The sequence below is a fragment of the Bombus vancouverensis genome, chromosome 3, assembly GCF_051014615.1.
Source record: "Bombus vancouverensis nearcticus chromosome 3, iyBomVanc1_principal, whole genome shotgun sequence".
NCBI lineage: Eukaryota > Metazoa > Arthropoda > Insecta > Hymenoptera > Apidae > Bombus > Bombus vancouverensis.
Window position 1 is genome coordinate 12,548,307 of NC_134913.1, and position 21,608 is coordinate 12,569,914.

Sequence of the window (21,608 nt, forward strand, 5' to 3'; positions counted from 1 at the left end):
GCATTTACTATTTTAAGTACCTACAGTTTCACGAAAACTAGCGGATATCCATCTGTTTTGTAAAATAGCTTTAATTGATGAAGGCGGTTTTTCAACTTCTTCGAAAGCATCTAATAAAATAAAGTCAATCAGAACATCGTAGAAATTTATACATTTGACGCCTCTTCCGGTTAATTCCTCCTCCATCATACTATGGTTGCTTGGCTCTTGTAAAAATTCTAACATTCGTTCGTAATGCATTAGATAATCTTTGGGATCCTAATATTGAAAATAAAAAATCATTTATTAAAAACCAATTTAAACTATTTTAAGATATACATATTTATATCTTTTTCAAGTAGAAGAAAATGATGTATGTTGTGTATACCCTGTCTGCATACATGATCAAATCACTAATGACTTGTCTGCCTATGTCCGCGATCCATTCTGTGGCAGAAGATATAGTGAACAATTTTGTATACGCTTGTCGCAAGCAATGTACCTTTGCTAAATATTCAATGTCCGAGCCACACTTTACTAACTCTGTATGCAAACGTCTATAATAAAAATATAAATTATAATAAATTTATATAAAGCATATAAATTTCTACATTTTTAAATATATCGTAAAAATTAAACAAAATTTACCTGCACAAAATGCTTTTGTCTTCGTGTTGTTTGAGTGCAGCGTGATATAATTTTTGTTTTTCAAAGTGCGGGAAAAATTCGGAGAATTCTTCAAATTCCCGTAAATCTGCTACCTATATTAATATTATATATATGTGTAAGTAAAAAAAAAAAAATAAAATAATTTAATATCTATGTAAAAATATCGAATAAAATAATATGATATGCAAGTAAAAAAAATATATAAATAAAATCTAAACTTACTCCATCACGTGCAGATTCAAAAGATTCCGGAGAAGACGCAGCATCTGCTTTATCCTTACCGGATATCCTACTACCTATGTTCGAAGGTTTGTGGCTATCTATACTTTCCTCATCTTCATTCCGGAACAATACTGAATGCTGCAAAAACGTGAACTTACTACTTTCCTATAATTTATTTTTATATTGTACGCGACATTAGAATTCAATTATTGATAAGATTACCCATTAAAATGTAGTTAATATAATTGTAAGATCATTTTATGTGCTTAGATTTGAATGAACGCAGTAGCGATGCCGTGAACTTCCTATGCAATAATTCTTCCTTGCTTGTTGTTAGGTCAAGTAACTCATTGCACTAATTACTCTAGTCAGTTATCATTTAAATTGGATTAATTCTTGCATTTTTTTATATGGCGAAAAAGCAATTGATGAGTGCAGTGGAATGGAATGGTATAGAATGACATAGAAAAGATTTCAGAAGTATAAAATTTTCAGTGTCATCGGCAAACCTGTCTTAACAATTTCTAAAAGAATCTTTAATAATATATTCTAAAATGAGAATACTTATAATTAAACATTTCCAAAATATTTTATAATAAACATATTTTATTTTCAACAACAAAATAAATTTCAGGACTTTCTACAGCTACCAGCAAAATTGCATCAATAATACTTGAAATAATTTTTATAGTATACTGTAGAATGAGTATAATTAGATATTTATAAAATATCCTGTAATAGACAGCCATTTTTCCATTTTCAATGATAAAATAACATCAGAGATAAGTGAGATTTATTTGAGTAATGAAACGGACAGGAAAATACAGTACAGATAGGACAGATATGGTTACCTGGTCGATAAAAAGGAGTTCTGCATGGTTCTGAATTTGATAACCCATGTCAAGGAGTTCTTGCACATCTTGCGTAAATGCCGCATCCGCTGTCGACGGTAATGCGAGTGTACCATTACTGAATGAAGAGCTGAACGCCGTAAGAGCATCCTCCCAGCAATAGAGAGCTTTTTCCAGAGCCTCCAATCCTGCATCATTAAGTTACATCGTTTTACATTTGTCAATTTTCATTCTCCTCTTCGAAGTGTACCACGCAAATGACGAATTCGAACTCGTTTAATTCGTTCTGAGAAACACTTCTACACAATACTCGAAAGAGGTCCACGTATGTACAGTTGTAAATTGCAAAAAATATACTTTATATTCGCGATATTATTAATTAGCAAATACTTTTAATTTTTATTTTATTGACACACATTAGACTAAACTGCAGATATTTATTTACAGAAAATTTAAATGTACATAATTTGTACATAATAAAACATTCTTTATAATATTTGAAGAATGAAAGAAATTATTATCTAGTTTCTGTTTCTTTGAATATATTCATAAAAATATTAGTTTGTATAAACATCCGTAGTTTAATTTACGATCGAAGCAAAGACAAAAGGTATAGGATAAATTAATACTTTCAGAATCAATCGATTACTTCTATCGTTGTGCTGTTAAAATTTAGAACATTACTTTATCTACAGTCTATGCTGCAAACACATTTTCTTTGAGTTATTGTAATTATCAACTTAATAATCTTTGCTCGGTTACAAGTTACAAGGTTTCATACTAATAAATCTTCTTGCATTATAGTTTGCATTAATGAAACAAATGAAATTTTAGAAATTAAAAGTTATTCAATTATTCTATTTGATGCAAGTTGTAAAATTGTGAGTAAACGTTCTATAATCTTGTAACTTACTGAATATTATTACATAGTTCGTAAATTATTATGCAAGAGGGTGGCAAGTGCAAAAATAAATAATAAAGAAAGATATATATATATATTAAGCAGAACCTTTGAATTCTATAGTGATAAATAATAAAATTCGATATAAATATATGCATAAATGAATAAAGTAAAAAAAATTGCAGGTGACACGACATAATTTATATTAATATAAAATATATTAGAATCATAAATAAAGAAATATTATCTCTAAGAAAATGGAAATCTGACGAATTAATTTGTCTCTCCCGCTTAACAGACTTAAGTAATCATTGAGAAGCAACTGTACAATTTAGAAAATGCAATCTTCTAGAGACACGAACGAGATGAAGAGCAACTAGTTCGGATTAGAAAGATGCAGATAGCGAAATGCATGTTTTCAGACAACCAGGAAATGCTTTGACGGAAAGAAGCTTCAGACGAGCGTCGCGACTCTGGTACTTGGCATTCGCACAAGAGGCAAAGGTAAGTTCAACGACTGATTTTGCAACGGCAGAAAATTTACAGATGAGAGACCCTGTTGGTCGGCGTGTCAACCAGTCAGCAAAGAGTAAGGGGTTGAGAGCACCTACTTAACGTTGTCACACTGTCGCAGGATTTAAATTCCGAGTCGGTGACGACATTCTCCGTATTCAACGTTTTGCCAGTCATAAATCGGCGCGCATACGCCGAAATTCGTCACGAGAGCGGAAACCGTATACGCGCCATCACCAATTAAGACGGGTACCCATGTCCAAAAGGTGTTGGCATTATTTTCAATCTGAGACAAGAATAAACTTTGTATCTACATCAATGGCTGTCTATAAAGTTCATTATAATACTGCTATGGGTATAAATATTGTATCAATTTACGTTAACAAGCCGAATAGTTTGAAGTAATTCTTACTAACATATATACAGTCGAGGACAAAAATAAATGGACAAGTAGTAGAAGTAGATATCAAGAAGTTTAATCGAAGCAGTACTAGTGTTTATACACACTTTAGTTTTATTTATTATATATCTTTATAGTACATCGATTATTTATGCCAGTAAATAATTGAAATTAATTATTTCCATTTTTATGTTAACAAGTCGTATTCAACGAAACTTCATTAATACCTATTTCCACTACCTGTTCGCTTATTTTTCTCCCACACTGTATATGTATATATATATATATATATATATACTTGTATCGAATGAAATTTACGTACATAGAAATTACGTGGATACTTGAGTATAAATAATATACCTGATATAGCGAAGGCATCAATGAATAGATCCGTTATTAAGGCTTATTTTAACTGCTTTAGCCTCGGATAAAGGGAATAGATATAGAGGAAAAAATATATGCAACAGAGGGAGTAATGTTGGGGTGTCTTCCAGTGACGTATCTATGCAAGCATAAATTTGATTCATTCACGTGAATTTCATCAGCTTTCGTATAAAAAAGATGAATTTTGTTATTGGAAAACATAACAAATAACTTAAACAGTTCTCTATAAAATATTTTAGCTGCGAAAAATTATATATAAAATTACAAAATTCAAACATTACACGAACATTTGTAGCTTTTATTTTTAAACTGTATTCTCACGGAAGATAAGTATCGGCGTTTCGTTAATTTTAATTTCTTTCATTATTGGTCAAATGACGTACTGACACTAATATTATAATTAATAACTTAATTGCTAATTGTAAAGAATTGCCTAATTATACGTATGTTCATAGTATATACAAATTCAAATCACACTTCCAAAATGTATGAACTATTAAAAAAGGAAACTGGAATATGATTTTAAATCCACCTTTTCTTCATCATTATTCGCTAATTCTAAGTTTCATCCCTATCAGATACCAGTGATACATCCTTATACATATTATATTACCTATAAAACTCACTGACAAAGTCATACGAAAAACCTAGGATATTCTGTATATGCAATATAAAAGCGGAAAATTCAACAGAAAATTCGTGAATCGAAGAGGAAGATAACCTAGTAAACGGCTCAAATGGTACAAACCATGGTACTCAGATTCGCGGCAAGTGGAAGTGAAATATCCTTTATTTAACGAAGATAGAGATTTCGTACGACTGTTGGACGAGGAGAGGTTTTCGTGCGGCTGGCTACCCCTTGAGAATTCTCGCAACCCCCATTAGAGGGAAAGATACACCCTGAAGAATCCAGCACTGGCGATGCTGCCGGATGGTTGGCGTCAATAATACCAAAGTGACGTAATCCTTTTGGAGGTTCGTTATTGGAGGATGTGTCATCCAATGGGGAGGGGTCGATACGGCAGCTGGGAGGCGCGCGCGGTCTCAAAGTGTGCTCCAGGCACGCGTTGCGGCACCGAGGTTCGGCGCGCTAGTAGTGCACTGCTGGAATCACCACGACGAGGTAGGTTACAGAGAGGCGATATAAAGAAGAGAAAGAGAGAACGCGAAAGCAACGGGTGATAGAAAAGGATCAAGTTAGATCGAGTGAGCGCGCAGAGAAAGAAGGAAGGGTGGGACACACACTCTGTAGTCCTCGCGCTAGCGTCAGTTATTCGGCTTGCCGCTTGCTTGGCGGGTGTAGTGCGCTTGTATATTCTTCAACGATTGCTACGGCAGGCCGTTGACACGCGAATATTTTTTAACGTATCAAATACATAAATATTCCATAACGCATTGTCGTTCTGTTACGTGACAACAGAATAAAACTTTGGACAACACCTAGTGCCATACCGCGTAATCCCCGTCCCCTTGATGCCATTTGGACTCGCTCGCATTATTTGGATTAAGATAATGCAATAGTAAGTACGACTGTTTCCTTCTCTACGATTATTGAACGCTCCTGGCTAGGGGTTTCTTTGAAAAATGCCTCACTGTAACAACATTATGCATTCTAAGGGATCTCGAGTCTTCTCGTCAATACTAGATAATTTGTAATTTTTTGATAAAAATTATATAAATTTATCACCTTGAAAAATTTTCTATGGTTTTTCGTGAAGTATATGGATAAAGACTTGGATTTATCCTTACGTTATGTACTTTCTCGTACGTCTTTCATTTTGTTCTCTTCGAACCTTTATATTTCAGTCGTCTAAATGTAGTGCTAAAATGTGACTGTTATATTTCTTCCAAATAGCATTAAATAGTATTACTATTACTATTACAAAAGTATCGTACTTGTATTATAATATTTCCCTAAATAAGAAGTTGATAGTTGTCGACTTTCGGCTAGGAAATTAATCGATGCGAGCGAACAGCGTAGTAGGGGAAATGAAAGATTTCAAAATATTGCGTGATTTCCGATAGGATAAACGACACCGCGAACATCTAGGGATATTATAACGTTCGGTATCTTTTTAAAAGAGGAACTAGTCTGTCTCTGTAATTGTTCAAGATCAGGTATATCTTCGGTATAGGTCAAGTTCAGGGGTCAATACCTTGTATCCGTTGAATCTCGAATAAAAGTGAATGCCGTAAATGTAGCAATAGCACCGCGTACCAGCAGATCGATGGAGGTGCCTGGTGCGCTGGTGAACTTGGAAATTTCCCTAGCACACGCGCACTTCCTGCACCCGTGATATTTGCGTATCCGTTATATACACCTTGCCCTATACGAACTTCTCTGTACACATATGTGCTTCTATTAAATCTTAAAGTACAGCAGGCGTCTCGGAACACGATGCATAGAGAGTATTTGACGAGTGACTCACCGCAATTTAGGCGTATTGTGTGCAAAATGTGAAGGATGTTAATCCGGCCGAGTAACTTCCTCATATCCTGGCATACGGAATAATGAAATCGAAACGAATTTCTGTGAAGGATTAAATATACGGTGAAACCGAAATTGCTAGAGTGAAATCAATGAACGTGAAAGAGGTCCATTCACATTTATATGCTAACCTAATCTGAAAAGGGCCAACATTGCGTTAACGTTGTTGCGATGATGAAATCTTGTTAAAATGTTTCTCACCTCCGATGTTTTTAGTTGTTACTTAAATATTTCTTTCTCTTACAGTTTAGAAAATTTTGAAGAAATTTAGAAACTTACACGACCATAATAGTTACTTTTTTTTCTTACATTTTAAATATTTTGTTTGTTTCTGATTTGTATAACGAGCGTCTGCAAGATATCTATTATAGCAATAGACTTTTATACCTTGATGAGAGAATATGTAAATTACTTGACATTTTTCAATAATTATGCGTTTATGCAACTTTCATGCATTATTTCCATACTTGATCCTTAACGGGTTAATGTGAAGGACTAGAATTTATTTATTTTATTTATGTTATGAGAATTTAATTTTATTGCAATGAAATTGACTTGTGAGAAAAAATCGAAGAACTTATACAAAAATAACAAGTAATTTTGCTATATTGCAAAATTCGATTGCAATTGATAATAATGGCTTTCAATAATGGTCGTACTATTTCGATTGGAACAGTTTACTGGAATTTTCCGCGTTTTAACACTTTCGTATCACTTTTCATCATGAAAAAGAGAGAATAATAGCGCTCCATATCATAATGCTGATAATACACGTGCATAATCGAATAATACCTACGCTCGGTTAAGTTAATGAAGATGCACACCGTCGAATGTTGAAAGGAGCATGATTGCGAGTTTGATGAATAATATCCTGATAATATTAACATGCCAAAGATTTACTAAATTTTCTCATTGGAAATGAAATTACTATTAAACAAACAGAGATGTTCCTTTAATTTACTATTCAAGTAATAGAAGATCGAATTTACTACTACTACTATCTATTTATAATTGTCAAAAATTTAGCATTGCTTTCTTTCTATGTCGTTAGAAAATTTAATGTTACTATTGTTTTTAATTTGCTATTTAAATATTTCTGCAATTTACTATGCAGGCAGCGCAAATGAAGAAATATACTAAACTTAACACTGTCACAATATCTCTACGATTGTCAAAAATTTAGTATTGCTAATATTTTTCTATAATTGCTAACAATTTACTGTCTCCCCATAATAGAATATTTCTCAGCAATTGTGGAATTCTGTTTGAAACTTCTATTGAAACTATTAATTTGTTCGTGACATGGAAACGTGTTGAATCTCTGCCAAAGCAGCGACTGAACATTGCGAAAATAGGGGTGATGTAAATGGAAGAACCGGCATTCGAAAAAAAAAATCCATTACAATGGAACAGACTGATAGAACGAAACACAAACTGATGTTCCGAAGCAGCGACCCAGTTACATAGGCACCACCTATAGGCAACGACCTGATAGTACCTCCTATACTGACAATTTCTTAGATCTGATTTCATGTCTACGTGTAAACAAATTCTTAACGATCGTTTCATAATAACGACTATAAAAACAAAGTAGTTAGAAAAAAGGGAGATGAACAGAGGACGAAATTATTCAGAAGCCGAACGGAATCTTGAAGAATTGAGCAACTGTGACTGAACAGAAGTGAAATCAATCACTCAATCAATTGATTAAAAAATATTCCACTTTTTTACGTCCGACTTAAAAATAATTAAAAAAGTAATAAGCAAAAAGTTAAATTAAGAAAATAAATCGACCAGTCGAACAATCTTATCCAGTTCAAAACAACCTCATGAAATTTTTGATTCCACATATTGTTATTTGTTAGATTAAAAGGCTGAAGCGAAGAAGAAAGTAAAAGTGGAAATTATTAATAAACCAGGTGGAACCTTCGGAAGTTGATCATGCGAGGAACCCGTGTACGCAATTACGTCACTTTTTAAAATTTCACGTATTTCGTGTTTCGAAGAGATCTGAGATGGAACAAAATTTAGAAAATAGGATCGAAGGGGGCTTTGAAAGGGAGGAGACAGAATTATTAATAAACCAGACTATTAAAAATCGATCATGCAAGACGTTCGCGTGACACGCGTGATGACCTGTCGATACGACAAAAATTTCACTACAGGTCACTAACAAGATACATGATATGATCGTGTCGGTTATTAGGTAATAGTGGATCCCCTGTCGAGGATGCTTTGACCCTGATGAGGCTAATAAAAGTGACATCATTATCGCTTGCCGCAACGAGCTTTTAACCTACGTGGTTCGCTCTGATTTTCATAATCTGGTTCGCATCATCGTGGATGCTCTACCCCCCATTAGTCGTTGTCTCTTGAGTTAGCGCCGCAGTATGACAAATAGAGAAAGTTTACTCTTCTTTCTTTTCACATTCTTCTCACTTAAGTTCTGGAGGAAGGCTATCGTTCGATAATATTTCACAAAATCAAATATTCATATAACTGTTTCGCAATTAATTTATTAAGGGGATTAAACAATGAAATAATGCGTAAAAATTGCATAAATGCAACCAGAAGGTCATAGTACCATAATTTGAAGAGGAAATAGTTTATCACAGCTCTATGAAATCATTCAAGTTTTTTAAACTTTACAAAATTATAAAATCCAAATGGAAAAAGGAACAATAACGAATAAATATCGAGCAAATTAGAATTCTTTATTATAATATGAATTCACTAATGTGAATTAACTAAAATGAAATTGTAAAATAAATGTCTTAACGGAACGTTGGTCCTTGATTGGTTAAAAAAAAAAGGATATTTAATCTTTCTGATTATTCATCTTTCAACAGAAAATTTCATAGGCGTTGTTTTCAATTAGGTTACATTCTATTTTTTAACATTGTCAAGTAGGGGTTGTCTATAAATCACAGTCGATCGTTTCATCGACAATGTTTTCATTGACACGATTTCACTGACACCGAGTTCATCGTCGATGTTTATTTATCAAGACGCTGAAACCATCGACCATCATTTCACTGATATCATCTCTCGCCAGCAATTATTACCTTCACCGCCATATGCTATCATCGAATACGCGTCTGTATCCGAACATTCATTTTCGCGCATAAAAGAATAAAGCAGAAAAGGAAAATGATAAAAGTTACTACGAAATATTGTTACTTCAACAGTAACATAAATTATACGTCGTCTCCGATTTCCATAACTTTTTAATACGTTGTCGAAATCATTATCATGAATTGTGTTGTGGTTTTAATGGGGCGTATGCATAGCAAATCAAACGCGTGGGCGGAGAAGGGGCTCTGCCCCGTAGAAAATCTAACTTCACCCACGTTCATTTCTATCTAAAATAAAATTTGATTTAGATTAGCTTAAATCCTTTCGCGCTGAGGGATTCAGACTCGGTCCCTTTCTCGCCCACGCTTTTACTTCATAATACACGTACGTACATAATTCTCTAAATACACGTGCATGTATGTTCACTAACGTTTGTGAGTCACGTTTTCCGTCAAAAAGTCGTAAGAAGCGAGTTCTGTCGAAGTTACAAGAAATATCAGTAGCATAGATTTCAATAAGAAACGGGAGCGAATCTAGCCAAGGGTATATAATCAACGATAATACGTGTCTACAAATACAATGATAATTGTCGACAGGAGACGATGTCGAGGAAATGTTTGCCGGTAATTTTGTGGTAACCTGTGAAACAGAATGCCAAATACTTGTACTTAATACCTTCTTCATCGTTATTTCTTCAACCTAGATTTTACTTGGTCCTTAATGGGTTAAGATGTGAATTAGACGAACGGTATGACAGCATGGGTAAAGGATGTGGGCGCGGAGGGGTTAATCGACGTTGTTCATGGATAAAAATATCCAGTATCACTTTACGTGAAAGCAGTATTAATATTGTTAACTTATCCTTGCGTACAGGTAGATAGATAAGCGTTGGAGAGATTGTGGAATAGGAAGAGGGTAAAAGGTGTACGTACCCCCCACTTAGACTTTTGCCTTCGTAAAGTAGAGCGATGAAGGTCACACTGTACGAGCCACGTCAGCTGGAAAGATCCTCCGTATCTCGATAAACTCGAGGTCCAACGCCTAACACTCCGCTCTTCTTCGTGGCAAACACGAAAGTCGCACCGGAAATCCCGTTGGAGTTCCTTCGCTTCTTTCTTCCAGACAAAGTTTAGTATACTAAAGCGAGGTATACATAGAATATCAGCAGGATGGTATACAGATTCATTGTGGTTTGAGGTGGTTGAATTTATCAGTCTGGAAGGCTTTATATCTTCCTCTTAGAGCAAGTGATTTTATTTATAGTATTTATATACAGTATATATAAATATTTATAGCACAAAAAGAATTTTGTTTTGAGAAGACATTTTGTCCAGAGAATACTTTCTTTCTCTCTCTTTTTTTTGGAAATGTATTTTGTATTTGTTGGAGTTTGTACGAAGATTGTCAAGAAAGAGAACCCTCCTTAATGAATCAGAAATTATTGAATTCTTTTGAGGAATTCTGTCTCCTATAATTTCTATCTTCTGCTTACGAGATTTGATTTGAATTTCTCGAAGATTTTACGTTTTCTTCTAATATTTCGTAAGATAACGTTTCGGAAACAAACTCCCCCGGCACCTTCTTTTTGAAAAATTAATAAATTGGAAATTACTGAATTTTCGAAAGAATTCAGCCTCCATCGATGCTCTGATCATACGATCCCCGATTCCAAGATACATTGACTGTGAAATTTAATTTGAATCCTTTGAAAATTCTACGTGATATTTAAGAATTTTCTACCAATAAAATCTTCAGCATTCCCAGCCCAAAAACCTGAAAATCGCAAATAGCTAAGTGTTTAAAAAATCTCTTCATCTCGCAATAATTCCATTATAAAATTGTCTGCTCTTTCTTCTGTGAGTTTCATTGGAATAACGCGAGTTCTCTGATCGGTCGAGGCACATAGTTGAACCCGCTTGAATCCATTGAACGTCATCAAGGTATTAGAGAACATCTCTCGTGGGCGTGCGGAGTGCTTCGTACTCGGTGGAATCAGCTTGAAGTGTGGAACGAGTCGGAATTCGAGTACCTGGAAACGTTGGTACGGTGGAAAGTGGCGTAAGGTCGGCGTGTAAATACGTACAATGCGGCAGTGACGTTGTAATTATTCATAGAGCTGCCGTCTAGCCACGTTCAATCTACCTGACAATTCCACCGCCAACATTATCCTTCGATCGATTTTTAAAAAATCTCCTTCAAGCCACGAGAAACACAGTCGTTGAACGAATGGAAACTTACAACAGACCGTACCGCGACGAATCGTCTAGCGGTTTTGTTTTTAAACGGCCCTACTTACTTCTTAACGTTATATACCTCGCGATGAATCATCGGTCGAGAATCGCGAGATGATTTCGCGTGCAAGTCTGAGATGTGTTCTCTGCAAACTGTATGGCGGAGAAAGGAGTACAGCTTGTCTTTTGACACTGAAACTATATTAGTACACGTAGCTAGATTTGCTATTATTTGAGTGGTGAAAGTCATTTTTAGAAGAATTTCTCTCCCTTTGTGTTTGCATTCGCATTTTGGAATTAGATATTTCTCGTTTTCTCTGTGATGATCTTCACTTCCGTGTTAGCAATTCATCGGAGTAATTTCAAAAATTCAGTCGCCTTGTGATTCCTCTTTTTCCTCTTAATTCGAACAATTAAAATAATATACATACATACGTACGTAGGTATAAATATTTCGAAGATTATGGTGCTAATCATTCCAGTAGGTTCTAATTATTGTCGCGTTATGGTTTCTTTTTTTCGTATAGCTTCGCGTATACGTTTCGTAGGGTGTAAACAGCAGACTTAATTGCCACGATGTGGCTTCTTGGTAGTTTAGCCTTAACAGTGATCCAGATAGGCTCTTGGTACCTTCGAAAGACCACGTAATTTCATATTCTCTCCAGAATATTATATGATTTTTTAATTCCACAATATATTATTATATAATATTATACAATTCAATGTTATTAATATTTTGCCATATAGATAAACTGAATCGATGATTATTCGTACGAAGTTTCACCCTTGAATTTTTTCCTTTTATAAGAACGCTTACAGAATGTACATTTCATTATAAAAAGTTTTAGACATTTGACTGAACGAACGGTTGTATAACACAATAAAGACGTTGACAAGTGTCCTAGAATTTTGAAAAGGCTAGAAACGGTAAAAAAAGGTTGAACTTAAACGACCCAGTTAACCTATGGAGTGTAAAGAAATATGTTCTTTCTACGAAGAAATAAGTCTGCTAAATATATAGAAATCTACACTGACGCTGAAATATGCTTATTAATTTTAAAATTACGTATATACATATTTTATTTGAAGAAGAAGATGAGGAAGAAGAAAAGAAGCAAAGTAGATTATTTTATATGTATTTTGTATATATAGATCGTACCATGAGATGCATGGCATGAAAACTAGTCCGTTAATTGCATTTAGCTAGAAAGAACATTGCCTTGAAACGGAAAACATCAGGCGCATCACACGAGTTCAAGAAGACAGCGAAACATTGTAAAACAAGATCGTGGAAATCGAGCGTTAAAAACCGGCGTCATCGGTTAGACGAGTTCAAGGAGCGCGATTCCAATCTCTCGGATCGAAATTGAAGTGGAGGATTCGTTGAATTGGATCTGAAGGACCGAGGATTGCCTCTAAAACGGCTTGAATAAACCATCCTGGAATTAAATACAAAGCTTCGTTCATATTCGATTATTCAGACGGATTTGCATCAGACACGAGATAAAAGCTAATGGGACTCATTGAATTCAATTGCATCCACCGATTCAGAACACCATAATGGAAAGATATTTAACAACTTCTGACAGAAGGAATATGCCGATTCCAAACACGTAAAGGTAAAACGAATTAAATGGATGAAAAAGAAGAAAGAACAAAAATCTCGCATTTAGACATTCTATAAGTATAATTTATATTTAATCATAGTATAATTGAAATATTCTGTAAATATGGGACTATTAGATACATAAAAAGAATATCTGAAATTAATCTCTTCTTTTCAAATAAAGGACGAATTGCTGACACAGGTAAAACTATAAGAGGAAGCATTAGACAAAAGCCTGACACATAAATCAGTAATAATTCACAAAAGAAATTTCCACGATTTAAAAAAGAAAAGTAGCTTGTCATAGCGTTACAAGTTCTTTGTAAAATTAAAGCTTGAGGCAAACGCAGAATATCAGAAGACTGAGAAGGATTACGCTGACTGAGACAATAGAAACAACGAACGATAAAATACGGAAACATTGTTGAGCGTTAAGCATATAATACGTTGAATTTATTGATCGGCTCTGTAGAACTATAGCTTCAAGTGCAATAAAGGGACTAAGAAAAAAGAAGGAAGAAAGGGAAAGATATCAATTAAATGCCTGGAATCCCTTTTGATAATTATTACAGAATTAAAAGAACATAATTCAATAATGCAAGTTAATCGAAAAAAAGAAAAGAAGCGCAAATGAAATATCATACTGACGAAATGCTGAGCCTTAACGGGTTAAAAATATGATTTTACGTATGACTACTTCCAAACATAGTCCTCTTCCGAGTGACATCAATGTCCACGATGAGAAGAGAGGGGGTCTTGCTAGCCGTAAACTGGTGGTTCAATTTTCAATGCACTCACGGGCAATCGAGGGACGGAAATGAGTTTAACAATGACTGCGGAGAGACGATCCGGTTGCATAGGTGCCCTTGACAGTGATAAATAGATACTGCAGCCGGCAGTCGCCTTGTCGACTAGGATATTCATATCTCGCCATTCGTATCAGTTCCTTTTCGGTGATCGGTTTCGTTATATCGCAGTCTGTTACCTCGTGATGCATTCAAAAGAAATACAAATTCACGTGTTTTGTCGCTTTTATCACTTAGTACCAGCCAATTTACCGTATTACGGTAATAACTATAAACTCGCGAATAAACGACTGTTTGTACGTTCGTTTCATAAACACAGGGTGTCTCAATAATCGTGGTAAAAATGGCAAGGGAGTGATCCTAGGTGAAAAGGTAAGTTGGAAATATAGAATAGAGCTTCTTCGTACGACGCTTCGTTCCTGAGAAAATCAAACTTGAAAATTGATCAGACACGAGTTTTACAAATACCAGTTTCCCATCTGTTCAAATTACGTCTTCTCGAAAACGAGGACCTAAATGGACAAATTCTGTTCTATATTTTTAACTTACTCTTGCACGTAGAACAACTACATGCCGATTCTTCGCTCATATCCAATCAATCAGTCAAACTCACGTTATACTAAACAAATGTTGAAATTCGATTTTCTTGAGAACTAAGCCTTTTCGACCAAGAATTTTATTCTACATTTTCGTCTTAATTGTGAACATCGGACCATTCCCTAGTCGGAAGTACTATATTACGTGGCATATTAGACACCCTGTATAAAAATATATAACTATATAGAAACTGAAGGTTTTGATAATAATAATAATGAAATGCAACGCAGTCGGTTCTGAACGATAAATACCGTTTTTTCTTTCATGAATTTGGTAATTTTACTGGAAGGACAGATGAATATCGGTACGTAATAGCGAGAGAAATTTCACTAATAGAAATTGGTGATTGTTCGAGAGGCTTTTTTTGGGTCAAGGGAACTCTACGATTCATGGAATCGGTATAGTAAATAAGTATACCAGAATGACCTTAAGTCGCCAGCATTTTACATCTTGTTCCGCGATGTCGAGTGTTCAATTGTCAGCAATGATAAAATATTCTCGCGTCATTACGCAATTGCAACAGTGAAAAGAAAAAAGAAAGAAAAAAGAAATTGATTCAGAAGCCACGTTCGCGTTCGTGTGACCAAAACATCGAGTAAAAAAAACCGGTATCACCGGTGGTATACTTATATAATGCGTGTGCTTTATGCTCGTTCAAGTACGACTGTTATGTTCATTTAAATTGTATATTATTGATTAATTGTTTTGCGCTGGCGGCAAACTTTGTGTTCTTGCGTCTCATAGCAGAGCGACGAACGTTTAAGACGGATGAAATCGAGTGATCGAATAATTCGGAAGCTCTGACGAATTTCAAACGATGGAGCCCGACCCATTCGTGGCACGCAATGAATCACGTACCCCTGGAGCGTATTATCGATTGCTCGGTAGCAGGAAGTTCTCATCGGGGTCAATTTTCTTGAATTCGTTCTTGACGTCTTGAGCGACTGCGTAGTTGATTTTTTATTGAGTTTTTTTTTAATAATATCCATATTTCATGATAGTATTACTCTTTGTGACTGTTAACTTTTCTAATGTTGTTTCGTTCATTTTCATTCCATATTATTACTGGATTTAGTTATTATATTATATTATATATTCATCTATTATCAAATATTCGTTGGATTCGTTGGACATGTTAATTATATAATTTACGTATATCATCATTGTATTATCATTACTTTGTCACTATATAACGTTATGTACGCGTGATTATCGAAGGAATAGATTTTACCGAGTAACATGATAATAGAAAATTAAAGCGTAGCAGAATTCCATTTATTTATTCCACAATGGAACGATAAGTCACTTTCGTTGAAGATACGAATTTTCAATACAAATATAACGATACGATTGACAGAAATAAGAGAATTCCAAGGTAGATAAATTACCCATATCCAAAAATGATAAATTACTTTGCCTTCTCCAATAAATTTAATTTATCGAATAAAATACTTATCGAATTAAAGCTTCGAACTAAAAATTCCATCTGGAAGTTCCACCAAAGCTCCGGACGTCGAAACGACACAAAACCTATTAAATTGTTGATACAAAGTCAAGGACGTTGACACGACTAACTTCGTCAGTATCCTCCCTGATACAGGATTCGCTCAGTACACAATATAGACCAGCTCTGAGGGAAACAAAAGTGACGAACCAGCAAAGCAGTGCAGTACAGTTCTTTGTTCCATTGTGTTTGACTGGCGACGAGGCAGGGTGTACCTGAGGTGTCTCCCCGTGACGTTTGCTTTGTGCCCGGGCAGAATTTACTTCTTCTTCGTCATTACCATAGTCTGAAGGACTTGTCGCGGTATTTTTCTCTCTCTCTCTCGCTTTCTTTCTTTCTACCTTTTTCCTCGCTTTCTGACACAAATAAAAGAATAACCGAGAAGGAGAGACACGTAGAATACTACGCGTGTGTGCACGTGGTTAAGAAGCAAAACCGTAAAGAAGTGTTCTTGACTCTGGCGTGGATTGTCACACGGGGGTGTTATCATGGTAACGCTGATAGCACGACCGTGGAAGGTCGATACCTTCCTCATTTGGTATTCCAAGGCAAGGGCATGCCCTATCTACCACCCTGGCATACCAACTGCGACCCCTGTTTACTCTTTCCGTTTTCGATAGTGTACAGCAGGCACAATGCATGCAGGTATATGTGTGTCACGATAAAAATAGAAAATTTGGAGAGTTATACGCTTACTGGACAACGCACGTATTTACGTAACGTTCCTGATTCGACTTAGAAATATCTGGTATTCATTGAACAAACAAGTTGCAACAATAATAATGCTATTAATATCGTGATAATTGATAAATATCGTATAATGAATATTAGTAGCGTTCTTTCCAAGTAAAATGTCCTGCCTGATATCTTTTCATTATTCAAGGTATTTTCAATTATTCCACGTCCTCGTGTTTTTTACCTCCTACATGATGTCATATCATACAGGTTGCTACGAACCAATGGTTCGATATTTTAAATTGAATGGAGAGACGGCACAAAGGAGCCGACGAAGCTCTTCAGTTTCCAATAGTAAAATTTTACGTTTCGCTGCTCGTAAGATATACATTGATTTATCGAATCAATGAATGAAATAAACGTGCACGGTGAACATCTTATTGTACGAAAAGTAAATTCGGAATTTACAATGAAATGAAGATCACGAGAAAGAAATATGACGAGTACAATTTTATCGATTTTCTGATTGTTAATGTCACTATGATCGAATAGGAAATTACTAATTTGACATGATTGGAAATGGAAACAACCTGCCAGCGTGAAACGTATGTCTTTTAAAAATAGTCGATAAAAATGGTCTTAAAAAGTGTCGTTATACGTTCAGTTAATAATCCTATTAACTGGCTAAATATATATATTTGCTGAATTAATGCATTAACCGTAACATACATATACATATATACTTGTAACGTGTGGTTATACGATGCAGGAAGTGCGTTATCAAACAACGCAACAGCGGTGCAATTGCAATAAGTAGCCCGTTAACGCGGTCGACGTTGGAAAATTTCAGCAATTTTTCTATCAGACACGACAGAACGATTTTCTCACGCGAAGAAATTATTTAATCAACACTGGCGGATTATATAAATTCGAGAGCTGGTCACGCGTTTCATGAACCGGACCGTTTGTGAACTGTAACGTGGCGCGAAATCGAGGCTAAGTTCGTTCGGTGTACGGAACAGACCGGCTAATCTCATGAAGATCAGTCTGATTATCATTTTGCTCGAACTTGAGGCCGACTTGGGAAATTGCAGCGATTCGCGACACGCCAACTTGCCTCAAGATGTTGCACGAATCAAAATGATCGCGATCGAGACGATTAGAAGATGAATGTAAGAATACGATTTTTTTTAAACTAGCGTTCATTTCATAGTCGTTGTTTTAAACCGCGAATAATTCTGGACGACGCGTTTCTCAATTGTTAATCAGAGTACGAATGACATAGATCAGCGTAGCATTAGCTTATAAAATGTATGACTTGTTTTCTAGATTTTTATTTCTGCGATACTTGCAATAGACGAAAGATTTTGCGAGTCGTGAAAATTAGAAATGTTTGTGTTCGAGTATCGAGACAGTTGCTTTGGAAAACGAAGGTTCACTAACCCCCTGGTTTCTATATCGAGTGTAGCTGCGTACCTAAAACTGTAGCATAGAATGTATCACCAAATTCTAATCATAGAATTAGATCAATTTTATTCCATTTGCGAATAAGCCTTAGACATTTTTTTGCAGAAAAACCTTAATTCTTATTCCAATTATACGGGTCGTAAAGTAGAAGATCGAGGAGCAAATATGAGGATATTTCTTTCATCCGTTCTTTATTTGCAACCATTAATTAACCACGCTATCTTACGATTCAGCGGATGAATCATAAAACTGTTTCCTGTATTATAGAGATTGTCGTCTATCATCTTTATCGAACATCTCATCGGTACAAATATTAGAACACTTACTAATATAAGTAGTATTTATTAATACTAATATTTTTCTCGTCTATAATCTTCTGATCTGAAGATTTTCAAAGGCTAAAAATTTTACGAATATTTTGTATCTTCTCTCATTTTCTAAAACCACATTCTCGGGCCAGAATCGATTAGGTGTTTCAAGAGAATAGTATCATTACAGTATCGAAGGTCGAATTTTAAAGGCTGTTTAAGGATGAACACTTGAAACCTTTGGTATATCGTGAAAGGTGTGTTGATCGATTGCGCATGAAAGGGACCAGTCATCGAGAATTTACATATATGCAGTGATAAATAGATTATAGTCCCTCTGCAACGATACAAAATACGATACGATCAACAGAAGATGTTCCGAGTATTCTTCAGGATACAGCTTCGTTCCGATATTTGTTCAGTTCGATAAGAATGTAAATATTTTGTTTGAGAACGATTAAAATATTCCCACGTGTCAGAGAATTTACCTAGAAATCGTGCAGGTGTTCTCTGAGATCTCTAACACGATTTATTTATCGATATTATATTTCAATAGATTTAATTGGAAAATTGGAAATTTGTAAGTTGTAGATTTATCTTGAGATGAAAGTTAGATCTTCTTGTAAAAAATTGTACGAGTTTCAAATTATTGTTTTAAATTCAGGCCTGAAATAGAATACAAATATTATGCAATGCATATCGCATAACCGTTTAAAAAAACCTCTAGCTTTTAGATTTTGTTTGTTAATAACCCTTTAAGCAGTATCAGCATAGACAAATTAAGTTTCATTAATACACGTTTGCTTTTCTTGATATTTTCTAAAATAATATTAGCTTTCCTTCTATACGCATATGTATGAAGAACGCATATGATATATACGCATTGAACATTAATTATCGATTACTAAACGGCGGATTTGTATCGAATATTTCATGCAATGGAAAACACCAAAATACGTATAATATAAGATACGTAAGGAAGCACATCTTATAATATTTAGTAGATAACATCTCTCTACTTAGATACTATTTCTATACATAACTGTATTCGCAAAATATGAATCGTATTAGAATCTAGTATTCATTCATTCATAATTAGTATAATCGTCTTTTTTTAGAATAATTTGATTTTGAGATACATAACTCACAAACACAATTCTGAGGCCTATTTTTATCATACTTTAGATCATCTCTGTTTTATAGAATGATTGCACGCTAGACGATCAAGGTTTAAAAACGAATTCCAAAAAATGGTAACATTCCCACGAAACTATATCCTCGAGAACTGCTTTCGATATAACACGAAATCAACGAGCGATCCACGGTGATAGAATGGCGGGACTTTCTCTAAAATTACTAGCCTCTTGGAGGATCGAAGGCATTCCGTGGCTAATTCAGCGTGAAAGTCAATTATCTAATTTCATCGGTAACGTTTCACCGTGGATGCATCATGGTATATGTATCGCGTGATTTTCCCGTTGAATTTTTTCTCATTTCAGATCCGTACCATCGAGAGAAAGGTTTCTTAAATTGGAGTAGTATTTAGGATCGGATGATCGAATGAGATTTTATTGACAAGGAATGTTATCCCATTTACGATGAGATTCGAAAGGATGCATAACGTTCGTTTCGAAGATGTTAAGAAAAGGGTTACTGATAATTGCTTTAGGGTCTCAACTTTTGTGAGAAACGATCAACGAGTTGTTTCGAATGGAAAGTTTTGTAGCTTCTTTTTATCAAAATAACTCGTGACTCTCTATAAGGAAAGATACAGTGAGTAAACAGAAGTATAATTCTCGAATCAATTCTCAATAGCTGTGTTTAACATCTTTGCTCTTTCAATTCGTAGTAAGAAATCTGTCGAATGGTATTTCTTGCGAGGCATGATTAGGATAATTGAGAAGATGTTTTGAGTTGTTTGGTCAAGACAGGAATAATGCTTGGCGCTGGAAAGGTCAAAGACCTCTTTAGCTATAGTTCCAAGAGGAGATTATATCTCTTCGGCTTGTTACACCTTTAGAAAGTTGCGTCTAGTGGACGAAAAACTGTGCAGTAGATGAAGTTGTGCTCCTCTCGAATAATAGTTCGACTAAAATATTTGTATTTGCTCCTACATTACCAGCGATAAACTTCAGCCATTGGTTATATTTATTAAAAAACTCTAACGAATTTTACTCATAATATATAAATATTTCAGTATGATATAATATTTATGCTACAACACGCGTAATAATGCAAACGTAATAACAGATCTATGATGGAGTAATCAGAAAGTGTGTAAGAGCGATGAAAAGCTCGCAGAAGAATTTCATTTATGGAGATTAGAAAATTAATTTGGCTAACACTGTACATTATAACGAAGAGAAATGTTGAAAGAAAGAATTTAATTGGAATTGAGGGAAATTTTTCTAAATAACGAAGAAAAATTATTTGTATAAAACGACAGTACCACATATTCTCAAATTACTTTTTCACGTAACGAGATACTCTGAAGTTACTTCTTCGTATAATTTCTGTTACAATAAGAGAAACTACTCCAGACGTTCTAACGTATCCTGTAGCTGATTACATAACGAGAGAATTTGTCATAATATCGTTTCTACCGATCAGCAATCGAGAATTGATTCTTTAAAAATAGAATCATTTCGAACAAGAGCTACTTAACGTTGTATAAACGTAACGAATACGACTATTACTATAGTTACGCTGCGTTTGCAAGAGACGTTATTATACTCCGCACGCGCCTCGACATTCTTTAAATATCCTTTAGACCTTAAAGTAAACGTCCTTACTCGTTTAACTACACTTGACATTACATAAATCTAATAGATAAACAGATAGTTTGGATTCAGTCTGGTGGACCTTGGAATAGCACTTGGCTTACAAATTGTATCAACTTTTCAATATTGTACGTAATAGCTACCACAGATAT

At 34.8% G+C, this 21,608-nt stretch overlaps 2 protein-coding genes across 7 annotated transcripts in view; one reads left to right on the forward strand and one right to left on the reverse strand.

Annotated features, from left to right (window-relative positions):
* Miga (mitoguardin) overlaps nt 1-21,608 on the reverse strand; it is a 43,372-nt gene that overhangs the window by 2,733 nt on the left and 19,031 nt on the right. The window contains exons 1-7 of one of the 3 annotated variants that reach the window (XM_033329293.2): nt 4,668-5,053; nt 3,234-3,421; nt 1,722-1,909; nt 871-1,008; nt 628-740; nt 368-536; nt 25-258 (exon numbers count right to left, since the gene is read on the reverse strand). In XM_033329293.2, coding sequence (XP_033185184.1) covers nt 25-258; nt 368-536; nt 628-740; nt 871-1,008; nt 1,722-1,909; nt 3,234-3,312 — 921 coding nt within the window. In that variant the 5' untranslated portion in view covers nt 3,313-3,421; nt 4,668-5,053. Of the gene's footprint in view, nt 1-24; nt 259-367; nt 537-627; nt 741-870; nt 1,009-1,721; nt 1,910-3,233; nt 3,422-3,895; nt 4,084-4,667; nt 5,054-21,608 lie in introns of those variants that run through there. The other 2 variants (XM_076627931.1, XM_033329292.2) reach the window with 2 other exon arrangements.
* Nucleotides 4,981-21,608, forward strand: part of uzip (beta-pore-forming protein unzipped) — a 34,259-nt gene continuing 17,631 nt past the window's right edge. For 2 of the 4 annotated variants that reach the window (XM_076627932.1, XM_033329295.2), the window contains exon 1: nt 5,196-5,439. The gene's annotated coding sequence lies outside the window, so the exon portion shown is untranslated. Of the gene's footprint in view, nt 5,043-5,195; nt 5,440-21,608 lie in introns of those variants that run through there. The other 2 variants (XM_076627934.1, XM_076627933.1) reach the window with 2 other exon arrangements.